The sequence below is a fragment of the Canis lupus genome, chromosome 13, assembly GCF_003254725.2.
Source record: "Canis lupus dingo isolate Sandy chromosome 13, ASM325472v2, whole genome shotgun sequence".
Classification (NCBI taxonomy): Eukaryota; Metazoa; Chordata; class Mammalia; order Carnivora; family Canidae; genus Canis; species Canis lupus.
Genome location: NC_064255.1, coordinates 43,834,674 through 43,851,839, shown reverse-complemented (window position 1 = coordinate 43,851,839; position 17,166 = coordinate 43,834,674). Strand labels below are relative to the sequence as shown.

Sequence of the window (17,166 nt, the reverse complement as noted above, 5' to 3'; positions counted from 1 at the left end):
AATTTAGTTGGGTGTGATAATGATGTTACGGCCCCGGTCCTTTACTGCTACGTATTCACAGTGAGGTATTTACAGCAAAATGCTAATGGGGAAGGAAACAGGAAGATAACTGAACAAAGTTGGCAAAATTATGAAATAGTTAAAACGGGGGAGAGCCTATTGGTGTTCATTATATTTTTCTTTCTGCTTTTGCATGCTTGCAACTTTCTGTAATAAACAGTTTAAAAATTACCAAAGGAACTACTTGATTCACTTAGGATTGTGGCAAAAATACAGAGAAAAATAACTGGATACTTTTTAAAAAATAAAGATTAATGTATTTCACCTATTTTGAAAATGCCCTTTTAATTTCAACATTAAAATTAGACTGTTTCCTAGGGAATAGATTTCACTCAATAAGTTCTTTCTTCTTTTTTATACATGTAGGAAAACTGTCACCGTATCTGGTATCCTTGCTATCTGGAATTATAAGGGACAGGAAAGAACTCTTCAAAGAAGATTTCATACAAAGGACAAAGAATATAAGATTTGTCACTTCACTCCTATAATCTGTAAACACCTTATTCTAAGGGTGCAGGTCTATATTCTTTCAACATAAGGGGTTTAATGTACAACCACAGAGTCCAAGTCAGGGCTAGGAGTGTAATTCAACTTTCTGGTTTTACGGATGAAGAATTTAAGTCCCAACATTCACATTTCCATGTAGTATTCCCAGGCAAGCACCACACAATCCTCATCAATATAGCATTTTCATTATCCCTAGAACCTTTATAGGAACAGATTTAATATACAACGACATTTCCAAAGTTCCTCAGTAAGATTTAAGATTATTTTCCCCCTGGGATCCTTATTTTCCACCATTATATCACTCTAGGTTACTATCATTAGATCAAAGCCCAACTTCCGTCATAAGTGCATCTGCTCAAACATTAAGCAGGTCTTGCACATGACAGGTATATATTTGGCACTTATGACGTGGGACCTTTGGATTCTACACGAAGCTCCGACTGTCCACGTAGAGCTCTCATCCACTGAAGGAGCTGGGTAACACCTGCTGTGTGCCCAGCACTCCCACTCGGATGCTGGGAATAGAAAAACACACACAGTCTTGGCTTCTGTGGTTTAAGGGGAGGTGGGGGATAGAGGAATATCGAAGTGTAATATAATTATTATAGATAACAGGATACAAATCTGATATTCAGCATGCACTGTGGGCACAAATAGGGAGAAAGGTCTACCTGAGAGTGAGATGGGAGAAGTCACCATATAGAAAGTGAGCTTGAGAATCTCCATTTTTGTCGATTTTAGAAAACAGACCACAAAGCAGGAAAGGGATAAGGAGTTAGTTTAGTGGATAAAAATAATTGCTCATAAAATCACTGTATCTGGGATCCCTGGGTGGCTCAGCAGTTGAGCGCCTGCCTTAGGCCCAGGGTGTGATCCTGGAGACCCAGGATCAAGTCCCGCATCGGGCTCCCTGCATGGACCCTGCTTCTCCCTCTGCCTGTGTCTCTGCCTCTCTCTGTGTGTCTCTCATAAATAAATAAGTAAAATCTTAAAAAGAAAAAAATCACTTTATCTCTCTGGGCTGTCTCATTCAGTGCTTCCCTGCAGGTTGCTAAAGCCAGGTCTCAGAGACCCGGGGAAGTCCAGAATCTGAGGGAGGGACAGGACACAGAGAGCGCCTCTTGGTTGTGGATTCCTAGAGGAAGGCAGTTCCAGGGGTCAGCCCAGGCTGAGCAGAAAGTAAGGCACCACACCTGAAGCAGACAGACATCAGAGGAGCCCATGGCGGATGGAAAAACCACAGAGCAGGCAAAGATGGCATCAGGGAACCTGGAAGCAAGCAGTAATTAGGAAAGCCAGGAGGTGAGTGGGGCCCTAGAACTATGTAAGGGCTTAGGGCGAGACTGAGTACCCACAACAGCAAATGACGTTCTATTATGTCTGTTAAGAAAAAGTCATGTCTGATGTGGATGAAGAGAGAAAGAGAGAGACAGACAGACAGACAGACTGATAAGGTAGACCAGGACTCCAGTTCCAGAAATTGGGTTAAGGAACTCGCTAAGTTGCTTTCCCTCGCTATAATTTAAGCTTTTCTTCTCAAACAGTCTTAAACATCGAGTCACATAGTATATATTCTTTTCCACCTGGCTCCTCTCACTCAGCGTGAGAGTCTAAAATGCACCCATGCTATTGCATGGAACACTGGTGAGTAGCACCCCACGGTAGCACCCCACATTAAAGATATCCGATTTGTTTCTCCATTCACCTATTGATGGACATCTGGGTTATTTCCAGTTTGGGACTCTCACAAATAAAGCTGCTGTGAATGTCTGTGTGCAGGTTACCGCATGAAGAAATGTTTTATTTTCTCTTAGGTAACTACCTAGGAGTGGAATGGCCAGATCACAGAGTGAACACCTGCCTAAACTTTTTAAGAAACTTCCAGATTGTTCGTTAAAGTGGTTGTACTTTGGGGCACCCAGGTAGCTCAGCCAGTTGAGCATCTGCCTTCGACTCAGGTTGTGATCCCAGGGTCCTGCGATCGAGCCCCACGTCGGGCTCCCTGCTTATTAGTGCAGAGCCTGCTTCTGCTTCTCCCTCTCCCTCTCCCCCTACCCCCCCAACTCGATCTCTCTCGCTTGCTCTCAAATAAATAAATATCTTTAAAAAAATAATAAAGTGGTTGTACGTTATATATCCCACAAGCAGGATCTGGGCATTGTAGTTCCTCTACACTCTTGTATAGTCAGGTCTGTTGAACTGTAGCAGTTGTAGCTTTGTGTTTTTTTTTTTAATATTTAATTTATTTATTCATAGAGACACAGAGAGAGAGACTGAGACACAGGTAGAGGGAGAAGCAGGCTCCACGCAGGGAGCCCGATGCGGGACTCGATCCCAGGTCCCCAGGATCACACCCTGGGCTGAAGGCGGTGCTAAACCGCTGAGCCACCCGGGCTGCCCAGCTTTGTGGTTTTAACTTGTATCTTTTCATGTCGCTATTTGTCATCTACATAACCTTTTCTGGTGAAGTGTCTGTTCACATTTTTTTTGGCCATTTAAAAAAACATATTGTTTGTATTATTACTCAGTTTTGAGAGGTCTTTACATATTCTGAACACAAGTCTTACAACCGATACATGCATTGCAAATATTTTCTTCCAGTCCATGACTTATCTTTTCATTCACTTAACAGTAGCATGGAAGAGAAAACAGTTTTGATTTGACAGATTCTTTTTTGCATTTTTTTTTGTCCTTTTATGGATTGTGCTTTGGGTGTTGTGTCTAAGAAATCTTCGCCTAACCTAAGGTATCAAAGATTTCCCTTACATTCCCTCTATGTTTACAGAGCTTCTAATCTTAGGTTTACATTTAACCATAGGCTCCAGTTTTAGCTAAGTTTTTTACATAGTGAGAAGTATGGCTTGAAGTTTATTCTTTAGAATATGCACATCCAGGGATCCCTGGGTGGCGCAGCGGTTTGGCGCCTGCCTTTGGCCCAGGGCGCGATCCTGGAGATCCGGGATCGAATCCCACATCGGGCTCCCGGTGCATGGAGCCTGCTTCTCTCTCTGCCTCTCTCTCTCGCTCTCTCTCTGTGACTATCATAAATGAATAAAAAATTAAAAAAAAAAAAGAATATGCACATCCAATTGCAGTAGCATCATTTGTTGAAAAGAGGAATCTTTCTTCACCAAATTGCTTGTGTATCTTTGTTAAAGGCACATTTACAGATAACAAAAAACCAGCTGTGTGGGTCAATTTCTTTCATCTCTTCTCATCTACTGGCCTGTCTTTAGGCCAAAATGACACTAACTTGATTATTGTACCTTTAAAATAAGTCTTGAAATCAGGTGGCATTAGCCCTCCCACTCTGTTCTTTTTCAAAGTTGTTTTAGGTTAATACAGGTCCTTTGAATCCTCACAAAAACTTTTAGAATAAAGTTGTCGATTTCCTTAAACAACAACAACAACAAAAAAGAACAACAACAACAACAAAAAAAAAAACCTCCAAAACCATGCTAGGATTTTGATTGGGATTACACTGAATCCACAGATCAATCTGGAGAAAAACTGACATCCTAATAATAACTGAGTCTCTCAACCCATGAACAACGTGCATGCATCTCTCCATCTATTTGGGACTTTAATTTCTTCTCCCAGCAGTGTTCCATGGTTTTGAGTACACAGGTGTTTCACATATTTTGTCAGAATTATCCTCAGGTATTTCATTTTTTTCTGATGCTATTATAAGTTACATTTTGAAAAATTTCAACATCTGACTGCTTATTGCTAGTATATAGAAATACAACTGGTTTTTGTATGTGGATCTGTATCCCACAACACTGTTAAACTCACTTATTAAATTCCTGTAGATTTTATCAGATTTTCCACAAAGAACATGAAACCATCTACAAATAAAACACAGTTTTACTTCCTTCTTATTTGATAGCTTTCATTTCCTTTTCTTGCCTGACAGCGTTAGCTAGAACCCACAGCACAATCTTGAATAAAAGTGGTAAGAGTAAATATCCACGTCTTGTTCCTGATCTTAGGCGAAAAACAATTAAAAGCATTTAGTCTCACACCATTAAGTATGATTCTAACTGTAGATTCTTCACAGACGTCCTTTATCAGATTGAGAGAATTCCTTTCTCTTTCTAGTTTGCAAGAACAGAAATTAGATTTTGCCAAATGCTTTGCATCTATGAGATGATCACTTGGTTTTTCTTTTTCAATTTGTTGATTATGGCTTGTTAATATGGTAAATTACATCTTGTGATTTTCTAATATTAAACCAACCCTGCATTTTTGGGATAGGTCCCACTGGGTCATCCTTTATACATATTGTTGGATTTGATTTGCTATAATTTTGTGTAGACTTTTTACATCTCTGTTCATGCAGAATATTGATCTTTCCTTAAATGTCTTTGTATGCTTTGGTATAGGATGATTCTGGCCTCAAAAATGAGTTGGAAATCTTCTCTACCATCTTTTCTTAAGATCACCATTAGGAAGTAGGTCTGTCTCCCCTTAAAAATCAGGAAACTGAAGATCAAAAAGAGTAAATAACTTGGTTCAAGACATAAGGCACTTATGTGGCCAAAGCCAGGCCTGAAATTAGGTAAGACCTCAAATTCTAGCTGCCCTCACAAAAGGGATATACATGCTGCGAGAAGTCTCCAGAATGAACACCACTGTAACTTTCCATATTTTTTTCTTACACATGTTCCAAACACTTGGCTAACTTTTGCCAGCCAAAAACATCCACTTGACACTCTAATTCTGCAGCAGGACACTATCCTATCATGTCCCCTAGGTTGCCAGTTCTGTCCACATACCCTCTTCCCAACAACATGTCTTGGGCTTAATATGGAGCTCACGGAAAACATTCTTACACTACCAACAAAGATTTTACAATTATTTTAAGAATGAGCTTGTGTTGTTGTTTTTAAAATATACATAAGTAAATATTTACTAAAGGATTAAAATAAAGCTAATCAATGGATAGCTAAACACATGGTCTCTGGGGATTTAACTTGGATATACAGACACAAAAATTTTATTGACTTAAATATAATTGCAATACACAATTCCACTCACAACAACAAATGTAAGTCATGTACCACTCACAGATAGCCTCGGAATCTGTTGAGGTCATTGTTTGGACTTTCACATTCTATCTTACTGGAGAATTTCTCTGGATCAACTTCAGAGTCCTAAAAAATAATAAATAAATACCTATATATATATATATTTTTTTAATCACAACACAAGAATAATTCAAAGTCAAACCCTTGATATTTAAGTGTTTACCCTTTCGCCAGCTCTTAAGATAAAACTAATGCATCCTTACCACAAAATCTAGGTCACAAATTGCCCAAATAAAGAAAATGATGAAAAAAGTACAGGCATAATCACAAAGGAGTAAGTGGGATCAGGATGGTCCTAGAACATTAACAGACATCTACAGGTGTTGAGAAGGTCTGAATCATACACGGGAATCCATGCAGGACTCTGCAGAGGAAAGCTTCTACTCCTACAGCAGGTACTCTGTTAGGTAGCAGGCACTGAACACCTAAAAATATTGTTCTTTAATCATGCAGAGACTTTCTGAGATTAAGCATATATGTGAACACCATACATTCATCCCAGCAAATTTTATTTAAAAACTTAAGCCGGACATCAGCATCTTAGAAAAATCTCAAATGGATTAAATGGTAACTTTAGAATGCTTGATGATACCAATGAGCAAATAAGCCAAGTGCTTTTGTAGAACACGTACAGATTCCCTAAGAATAAGCCATGTGAACTTTATTTCATTTCCTTGCTCTCATATGAGGCTTGCCTAATAAAAGAAATACTACTAATGTATCTCATTAAGTATTAACATATCACAGCAAACGTAAGGAAAATGTGAATTATATAATCATATGATTTGACTGGCTCATCATTGATTTTTTTGAGTTCTTCTGGTATACGAAAATCCCTCTTATGTACTGGAAATATACTATTTTTTTCTTTACAATTTCATGAGGTAAGTGCAATAATGAGGTCTAATTAATAGAGAGAAACACACACAAAGAAGATCAATACTTTGCTACAGGTCTCCACACAATCAAGTGTTTACCAACAGGATGCAAACTAGGTCATGGGATTCCAGAGCGCTGACCCTTAACTGAACCCTAAGTGTGATGATTAATCAACTGGTATCACCCTCAAAGTAGGTACTTAGTAGTATGTGAATAATAGAATCTCAAGCTGTACAAGATTTTTACCAATGTCTTAGTTACATAAATGCTCGCAAAAGACAATGACAAGCTGAGAGGCGTATCAATCACAGGATCTAAAATGAAATCCAGACACAGAAAGATGGTCCAATGTTACATCAGATGATGAAATTTACTAAAGATCAGGACATTTATGTGGCTAAAACACTTTTTGGTTTACAAGTATAAAATGGAAGAGATCTGACTTAACAGTTCAGTTTTTAAAAGACTATTAAATTTTAAAATACTTCATCTCAAGTGCACCCAGACAGATGGAAGGGAAACAGATATGTAAGCCCTATACATGACATTTTTACATATATTGCTTCATTTGCATCTCACAGCAATGCTATGAGACGGGCATCATCATTTCTATTTTAAGATAAACTGGTGGATAAAATAAATGACTATCCCAAGATCACACAGTAATTAAAGAGAAGAGTAGGAATTCATTCAAACTCATGTTAATAATATAACTTCGAATTTCTTGTTTCCCTCACTATGACATGTGAAGCTCTGTGGCACGAGAAGTTACACAAGTCTCAAAAGGTCTGCGTATAGATGCAATTATAGATTTTTACGGACAGAAGGTGATTAGTTCCACTGCAAAATAACTTTTCCAAATTGCAAAACAATTCTGTTAGTTTCCTTTAATTCAGTTCCAAAAAATATAGGATTGTCAGACCAAAACGTGTAAACTTCAAAGTCATTACATCCTATTATCTCTAAAACACTCCCACAGATACCTGCATATGGAGCAAGCCCTCTGGGCTTCTATTTTGTAATAGTAAAAATGAATTTAAAGATCTCTTTATATGTACCTGTGAAAATCTTCCAAAAAGAAAGTGTTCATATGTCACCAAGTGAGAATTTACCTGCTCTGCATATCCCCGAACCACCTGCCTCTGTTTTAAATTGCTCTCTCCGTCAAGGCCAGAAGTCTCAATGTGACAGATTTTATCTGGATCAGTGGAAAAGAGTAAGACCATGTCGGCAGGAATAACCTCATTACACGAAAGGCGAATAAAGTCCCCGACAGCAACATCTTTCCAGCATTGGTCCACATATTTTTTCTCTTTCCTAACAATGGGGGGAAAATAAATTTAAAGAGAATATTAAGACAGAAACATACATAATCTCATTTTTTTAAGTTGGGTATAATTTAAAGCATGTTTAAAGCATTAGGGTGAATTTTATTTTTTTTTAATTTTTATTTATTTATGATAGTCACAGAGAGAGAGAGAGAGAGGCAGAGACACAGGCAGAGGGAGAAGCAGGCTCCATGCACCGGGAGCCCGACGTGGGATTCGATCCCGGGTCTCCAGGATCGCGCCCTGGGCCAAAGGCAGGCGCCAAACCGCTGCACCACCCAGGGATCCCTAGGGTGAATTTTAAAAGGGAAGCCAGAGAACATCTAAATTCCAGAATTTGCTTCACCTGAAAATTTAGTTATTTAGCTAATAAAATATATTTCTCAGCTGTTCGGTCCTTTAAGATTTTGAACTACGACGCTGTTTGAGGATAACTCTGGAATAAAATTAACATTTGATGGGTTCATTCACGGGTAACACAATTCCTGTGTGCTGCCCTGTGGTCAGGTATCAAGGATCCAGAAATACACAAGACACATAATCTACTCTCAGGGAGCTTCCCATCTGTCAGATAGGATGAATCAAAGGAAACACCAAAGAAGTAAAATAAAAATAAAATGAAATAAAATGAGTAAAATACTCAACATTTAAAAAATTATTATCCTACTATTAACACCTCTAATTACTACTTAATAGAAATGCTGGTATAAGAGTCCTGGGTCTGCTGCAGCTGATCACTAGAAAGGAGGATGGACAACTTTAACTGTTTTCAAAAGTACAGTTTTCCTATTTATATATTCATTTTAAAGGAAAGATACATCATTTGAGGTTGTGTTTCCTTAAATACCCTGCTTTATGTTAAAGTTTTTGCCATACTTCTCATGCCTTTTCATACTACCCTGCATGAATTATGCCTCAGAAAGCATTTTCCTTAGAGTAGAATGAGGACATCTGTATTACAGAACATCACATCAATTAAACAGCATTTCATATACAATGCCACCAACCAATATTAGGAAAGTCTGTCTCATTCCCCTACTGTCTGCCAAATATCCATAAAGAACTGGTATTTGTCACAAAGATACACTTATATTTTCAAAAGTAAAGATTTATTTTCAGTTATATTTATAGATATTTATATTTATATATATTTATATTTATATTTATTCAAGCTCATTATCAAGCTTGGGAGCTATATTCTAAATTATGCATCAGGTTAAATAGAAATGCCACCTGGGGCCAATCCTTGGATATTTCCTGCTCTACAGAATTATATCAGTTATTTCAAGAAATATTTAGCTTAAAGGGCTACCTAACAAGTACATTTTCAGGACTTATTTTCCCAAAATAACTAACGCACCATGTTGAATCCAACTGAAGGAAATCCGTGATTACCCAAAGAGTTGGTTAGTTCAAGGAGAAGGACAAATAAATGCTTTATTTTGTCCTTTCCATTCTTTTTCCTAGTGTTTGTGCACACTGGTTCACTCTTCATGGAGGGAAGTAAAAGAGAACATCAAAGAACATAGGTATGGGTCAAATTTCAAAGGTTCAGTCCTATATGTCTAGTGAGCAATGATTTCATTCCATAGAAAATGGGGAGTCACAAGGTTCACCAGAAGAAGAAGTACGTGATACTACCTCTATTGGCTAACTCCTGAGACAGAGTAATGGATGGATTTTGGGTGTCTGGCTAGTTTGGTGTAGGAATGGCCAAAAACCAATGTATTGAATTAATTCAGAAGATTGAAGATGGTCAGAATTAAGGCAATAGCAACAGGGATAAACAGAAGATTAATTCAAGACATATTTGGATTTTTTTGACTTACATGTTTTATGACTTACTATACCACATTTTATTATGGAACTACATGTAAAGGAGTTATCAAGCATGACTCTATGGTTTCTAACTTGTACGACAGGATGATGAATGGTGCCTTTTACCACGTCTTAAATTTTAGAAGCAACTGGTTGTGTAAGAGGGCAGATAATAAACTCAGATTGGAAAATTTATCTGAAGCGGGCTGTGAAATTGAAGATGTGCAGCAGTTTGAAGGTTCTGATCTTATGCACGTGGGTACAAATGTAAATGTGGAACTCCTAGGTACCTGGAGGGCAGATGACATCAGGTAAGGACATGAGATTCCTGAGGGAAAGAAACGTCAGTGTAACAGAACGGGAAGGCAGAGACACAGGCAGAGGGAGAAGCAGACTCCAGGCAGGGAGCCCGACGTGGGACTCGATCCCAGGTCTCCAGGATCACGCCCTGGGCCAAAGGTGGTGCTAAACCACTGAGCCACCTGGCTGCCCAGATATAGTATTTTAGAATGATGAACAAAGTCCAGATTTTGACCAGTTATAAAATTACCCAGCAAACCCAAATTTAGCAAATGAGAAGAATTTTTCTTTTTTTTTCTTTTTTAAAGATTTATTTATTTTGAATTTTTCTTATATGTATTTGTAAATATAATTCTTGTCTATATATAATTGCTGACTTTTAGTGCTAGTTTAAAGTTGATAACATGTGTTTGCTTTCCTAAATTGTTCTAAATAGGTTCTAATCCTGATTTTCTCAGTTAGTAGCTGTATATAGCCTTGGGCCAATTGCATAAGCTAGCTAAACCCTGGTTCCCTTCATTATGAATATAATAGTAATAAAACAGTAAGCCATAATGCCCGGCCCTTTCTAAGTGCTAAGTAAAGGTTAGCCACTATGGTGATTTTTATAGATTAGTAGTAACTATTAGCTAGAGTTTGTCACGTTATTAAGTTATTTGACCAACATTTGAGAACTCCTTAGGACACTGTATGGTTTTGTAAATATTAAAATTGCATAGTGGGAGACCTGGTCTAATTTTTTCCTCAGGTTTCCTTTTGGACATAGTCCAGATCTATTTTAGATGATTTGCATATAAACTTAAAGATGAGATGCAATATTCTATTCAATTGTTTAAGTCTATCCCAAGATACCACTTTACTATTGCATTTCATAATAGAATCTGGTAACTCTTTGTCTTTTTATCTGTTATTCCGTGTAATTTGCTTTTTGTTTGGTATTGCAGAAGAAATAACACTTACATCCCCCCCCAAATTGTTCTTGAAACAAATTATAAGGATATAAAGAAATAAAGGTAGGCTATAAGACCATGCCTTGTTGATTTAAATATGCTAACTTAAATGCCTATGAAATACAAAGACATCACAGGAGAGAACAAATTTATTCCCCAACAAAATTAAGGTGAAAGTATGAAGCATTAAATTGTGCAAGGTTTTGGAGGAAGCATATTAACATTTCTGTGCAGATAATTTAATTCTTATTTGTAATATGTGGTCTTTCACGTGGTGCTTGTCTTTGGGCAAGTATCTTGGGAAATAATAAACACTAATACAAAAACAAAGCATTTAAATTTTATTATACCTCAATTAAGTTGGAATGAGCTATTATGGAAAACCTAACTTTCTCAAAATTGCTTTTCAAACAGCAGCCGTTTATAAGGTTTTAAGTTTTGTCTAAAGAATAATAGAAGTGTGTTGAAAACAAAACTATTAATCACAACAAATTTGAGTGCCTTACTTGTGTTGTAGGTACTGACAAATTTAAGGAAAAAAATAGATACAGTGCCTTCCCTCCAGGACCCTACATTATTTTCTGATCTTTAAAAAAATCATTGTGTTGGTTTTAGGAGTTTTAAGTACTGGCTAATGTTAACATTTTAGGATTATCTCATAAATTCATGAATCTCCTAAATTCATAGAATTTCATGCTTCTTAAAATGATACTAAATGCTTTCTAAGGTAATCAACTTTTTATTGTGATATTTTCAAAAGTGATGGTTCTTGAAATTCCCTTTCTAATATACAACTGAAACATCTTTTATTTGATGGTCACCAATAAGTGACTATAGCTGGAATAAAGTCTGCTTCTTGAGAGATCGGCTCTGGAGCCTTGTTTTAAATCCCAGGGCACTTAGGAGCTGTGTGACCTTGAGCAAGTTAATTAACCTGCCGAAACCTGTTTTTCTCATTTGTAAACACAGGCAGGGCAGGGATCATATAGTTCATTCATAGTACCAACCATGTTACATTGATACAAAAATTAGATCCACTGGTGACTATCGAGCATCTGATGAATCTTAGCTGCTGTTTTATGCAAGGATTATTCATTATTTGCTTATTATAAATTTTTTTCCTTTTATGGAAAAAAATGCTTAAAAATATCAAACAGAAAAATTTATTCATAATCCTACTCTTTCTCTCTTTAAATTTGTTAAAGTAAGAAGATTACATTCTCTACCCTCCCTTCTTACCCCTCTCCTTCCTCCCACCTCTCAGGTCATGATTTCAGGGTCCTGGAATCGAGCCCCACATTGGGCTCCCCAGTCAGTGGGAAGTTGCTTTTCCCTCTGCCTCTGCCCTTCCACTTGCTCGTTCTCTCAAAAAAATAAATAAATAAATAAAATCTTAAAAAAAAATAATACTTCAGTGTGTTCTTCCCAATGTTACCCAATGCTTATGTAGCAGAGCTGTGTGATCTTGAACTCTTAAAGAAGCAAAATGGGTCTAGAAGTTTACCTGAAGAAAGGATTGTGAGAACGATGACCTCTCCAGTGAGAGTGGCTCAGAAGCATAAACAACCAAGTAGATGCAAGAAGTTCTGGCTGAATGAAGAAGATGGTCCTCTTATTAGTTTTAATTCTTTATTGGATAAGGAAATATGGCCTCATTCTGAGTCTACCACAATGAGAAGTCTTCAGAGCTAGTAAAATGTGGCGGTGAGCGTCGTCACTGGCTTGCCATTGCTTTCACACACGTGCTCTCTCCTGCCCCATGTCTTTGCATCCTGTCTGATACACTTTGTATCCTGTCCCACCTTTCTTTACCTGACTCATTCTTGATCATGCTTCAAGACTCCCCTCCTCTAGGGCAAACCACCCCGACAATTGGCTCCCATAGTAACCTGGACATACATACCTCTCTCTTATGCAAGTACTGTTTGTGTCTCTTTTTCATATTTCAGCCATAACTTGTACAGGGTGATGACCATATATTGACCATTTGTGTGTTCTTAGCACCTAACATGGCTAACTGGCATTAAGTTAAGGTCAGTATATGTTTATTGATCTATTTTTGAAATAAATATTTTTTTGAAATCCTGGTATGTACTCCAAATAGTGAAAAATGAAATTAATTTAATTATGAGGGATCTCTGGGTGGCTCAGCAGTTTAGCGTCTGCCTTTGGCCCAGGACGTGATCCTGGAGTCCCAGGATCGAGTCCCACATCGGGCTCCCTGCATGGAACCTGCTTCTCCCTCTGCCTGTGTCTCTGACTCTCTCTCTCTCTCTCTCTGTGTCTCTCATGAATAAATAAATAAAATCTTTTTAAAAAATTAAAATAAAATAAAATACTATTTCCTATAGCTATTTTCTGAGGGGTGACTGTATCAACATCATCTCTCTATCCTGGCACATGATAAAGACATAAATGTCATCAAATGATTCACAGGAGTGTGGTAGTAAAATGCTCATGACTTTAAAATGAAAACCCTGAGCTTTTCCTATTATTTTCAGTTTTCTACATAATATGTCAGTTTTTTGGTTAGCTTTAGATCAGACATGAGTGTAAGAAAAAAAAATAGACCAAATTTTTAAGTATAAGTCACATCATCTTAAAAGGAAAAAAAAAAGTTACTTTGTTTTACTCCTAGATCTTTAAAAGGAATGTTGAGAAAGTCACTGATGAATTCTTATAATGAACAAAATCCAGAATCCTATAGGTTTCAGCTTAAGTATCACTTTTATCAGAGCAGCTTGCCCTAACCTCTTCCCTCTGTGGCTCACATAAAATGGAAGACAATTCCACCATCAATCAGGACAAGCCTTTGAGTTATTCTTCTCTGTAAACTAAACAAAACAAACATTATGTCACCTAGTGGAACTCTTGGTGAGTCCAGAGAGCCTTAAATTTGTTCAAAATATACTTTTTTATAATAAAACTAGACTGCGACAACCTCAATGTCTTGTATTCAGACTTGGTAACTAGAACAGAAGAGAATCTCTGGTCTGACCAATTTAGAATTACAATTTTAAGAACTCAAGAGTTTACATGAGAACCCTAAAGTCAATCCAAGAAATGTGCCAAATACTTTGAGATGTCAGAAGAAAATTGGCAGCATCTAAGGGAACCTGTCAAGTCTCCTCAGAAGCTGAAAGAGATGCTTGCCTACCTCTGGGCTCAAAGCTTGGTCTTGTAGCTCTTCATGTTTTCTCCCCTGGGGATTTAAGTCAAACTCCTCACTTCAAAGTCACCTCTAAACAGTCTCATGACTTCAAAACATCTTATGATAGCCTTTCCACCCTGAAGCATGTAGAACTCCTGTAGCATGTTCCTATTTGTCCGTGGGGCCTTTCCACCGAGATGCCTGTCCTGCTACCATTTCCAGTTCATCCTACCTGAGGTGAATTTAGGGATCCTTATTTCTACCAGTGGTCTATTTTCTCCTCCAAAGCTGAGAAATCACAGAGGTTCACCAAATTCAATTCGGTTCTTCTTCACAGTATCTCTTCTAAGAACCCCTTGCTGTACCTTGCATCTACTCCCACAAGGGCCCCTGATGGATTAGCAGAAGCAGGTCTGCCCTATTTGCAGAGACTATTCCCAGGACTTGAGTAGACCTATATTCCTAAAGCACATCTTTCACCACATTCCTTCTCTGCTCCACAGATGGAAACCAGCAAGGGGTGGGAATTGGGGGGTGGGGGGAGGCGGAGGAGAGAAAGCACACACACAAACCTAGAAATAGACTCTTAACTATAGAGAACTGATGGTCACCCGAGGGGAGGTTAGGTGTGGGGTTGGGTGAAATAAGTGATGGGGATTAAGGAGGGCACTTATCCTGAGGAGCACCGGGTGATGTGTGGGATTGTTAAATCACTATATTGTACAACTGAAATTAATATTACGCTGTATGTTAACTAAGTGGAATTTAAAAACTTAAAAAAAAAAGAGAGAGAGAGAGAGATGGAGTCTGTAGAGGCTACTTTTAGGTACCAGGCTTGAGTGATAGAAACCTGACCCAGGCACAAGGGCCCACAGTGACAGGCCCCTCAGGAGACCCACCTCAAGATACCCATAAGCCTTAACTGAGCAATGGGCTACTTACAACCAGGTACGACTACAAGAAAAGGGAAAAATGCCATGTGGCCACACCGCCTCACCTTCCCCTTTTAAGCAGCCTGCACCCCCTGCCCCGTTGCACTCAGGCTTCTCTGCGGTCCTGCCCGCTGCCCCCACTGCACCCCTTTGCGGGTGTATTCAGTAAGCATCTATCTATTGCCTCTATTCTGCCTCAGGTGAATTCTTTCTCCACCCACACCACGGGCTTCGACCTATTTGGGGTCATCCCACATTTGGGGGCCCCTATCAGATCGGAGACACGTGACAGATTCTCTACCACTAAAGGAAAAGATCTCTGATGGTTCATTGTAAGCATCACCTGCACTAGGGATGCCCAGACACTGGTTAAACATTACTGCTGGCTGTGTCTGGGAGTGTTTCTGGGAGCAATTAGCATTCGACTTGGTAAACTGAGTAAAGCAGATGGTCCTCCCCAGGGTGAGTGGGTATCATCCAATCCCATGCGAACAAAAAGGCAGAGAAAAGTTGAGTTTATTCTCTGCCCTCCTGAGCTGGGACACTGATCTTCCGACCGTAGCATCCCTGGTTCTCAGGCCTTCAGGCTTGGACTGGAATCTACACCCTCCGTTCTGCAGCTCTCAGCCCTTCAACCCGCACCCCTGGCCTTCCTGAGACACCAGCTGCGGATACGGGGGTTTCTCTAGCCTCCATTATCACGTGAGCCAATTCCTGATAATAAATCTCATTTTTATTGGTTTGATTTCTCTGGACAACCCTGATTAAGACAACGTTCAAGGAGTAGCCTAGTGTTGCCCTCAAGCTCCCTCTCTTTCCATTTCTCATTACAGCTCCTTTAGCTGGTTACCACCTCAGGCCAAGTCAATATACTCAGTATCCCCAGAACACTCCACAAGCATTTCCTACTCCTGAAATTGGTGGGGCGGGGGAGGGGGGGTGACATCATACACTCATTTGTAAAGCAATTAACATATTAGACCCAAAATTTCACAAATCTGTTCTAATGATGACTTTTTAAAAAGATACATTTCTCACAAAAGGGAATGCCAGACAATTAATATTACAAACTTCGTAATTCATTTTCATAAAGACCTGGGAAATGGCTGTGGTGCAGTATTAGGCTAAAACAATTAGATTAAATATATATGCAGGACAATCTTAATTTTGTAAGACACATACGCAATGTACACAGGACTTAAAAACACTGTTGTCTCTGGATACAAGTATTATAAGAATTTGCAAATGTCGATTTACAATACATAGCACAGTTCGAAACTCACCTTTCAGACTATTAGCTACACAGTCTTTCTGTTTAATAAATACTGGAGATACAAGTCTCCACCACAGCAAATACACTTCAGAAAAGACCTCCTGTTATGAACGCTCTCTGTTACTGCAATGGGAAGAGTTTTATAAAACCTCTAGCTTTGTGCACAAAAAAAGAGAACACTCTTCCCCGTTTTTCAGTATCTTTCCTCCATTGGTAGCTCTGGTCTTTTTCTTCATATTCCATCTTGTTTTTCATATCCATTCAGATTTTTCATATCCCATCCTTTTATTAACCCCAAACTAGAACATCCTGGATTAAAAACTATCTGCTTGCTTTCCTTCTTATGAAGTTTCATTCTTTCAGTTCCACTTATACGTAAGTTATAGAAGCTTTTGATTTATCAACTCCTAGATCGACAATGGCTTATACAGATCCTTCCTGACTTATGAAAGGGTTACATCCCAATATACTTATTGCAAGTTGAAAATATTGTAGGTGGAAATGCACGTAATATGCCTAACCTACAGATCATCATAGCTTAGCCCACCTTCCTAAAATGTGCTCAGACCATTTATAGGAGCTTAGAGTTGGGTAAAATCATCTAACTCAAAGTCTATTTTATAATAATGTGTTGAATGTCTCGTGTAATTTATTGATTATTGTCAATTTATTGACTACTTTCAATTTATTGAAAGTGAAAAACAGACTGGTTCTATGGGTACAAAATGATTCATCGTTTACCCTCATGATCACCAGGCTGACTGGAAATGAGCTTCCCTGCAGCTGCCCAGCATCATGAGAGTACCTTGCCACATCGCTAGTCCAGGAAAAGGTCAGAATTCCAATTCTGAGGTAAGATTTCCACGGAACACATACTG

At 38.5% G+C, this 17,166-nt stretch overlaps 1 protein-coding gene across 8 annotated transcripts in view; it reads right to left on the bottom strand.

Moving 5' to 3' along the window:
* Positions 1-17,166, bottom strand: part of ATP10D (ATPase phospholipid transporting 10D (putative)) — a 100,097-nt gene that overhangs the window by 53,040 nt on the left and 29,891 nt on the right. For all 8 annotated transcript variants that reach the window (XM_049092932.1, XM_025435810.3, XM_049092931.1 and 5 more), the window contains 2 exons: positions 7,649-7,853; positions 5,638-5,723 (listed from right to left, as the gene is read on the bottom strand). In XM_049092932.1, the coding sequence (XP_048948889.1) occupies positions 5,638-5,723; positions 7,649-7,853 (291 nt within the window). The remainder of the gene's footprint in view (positions 1-5,637; positions 5,724-7,648; positions 7,854-17,166) is intronic.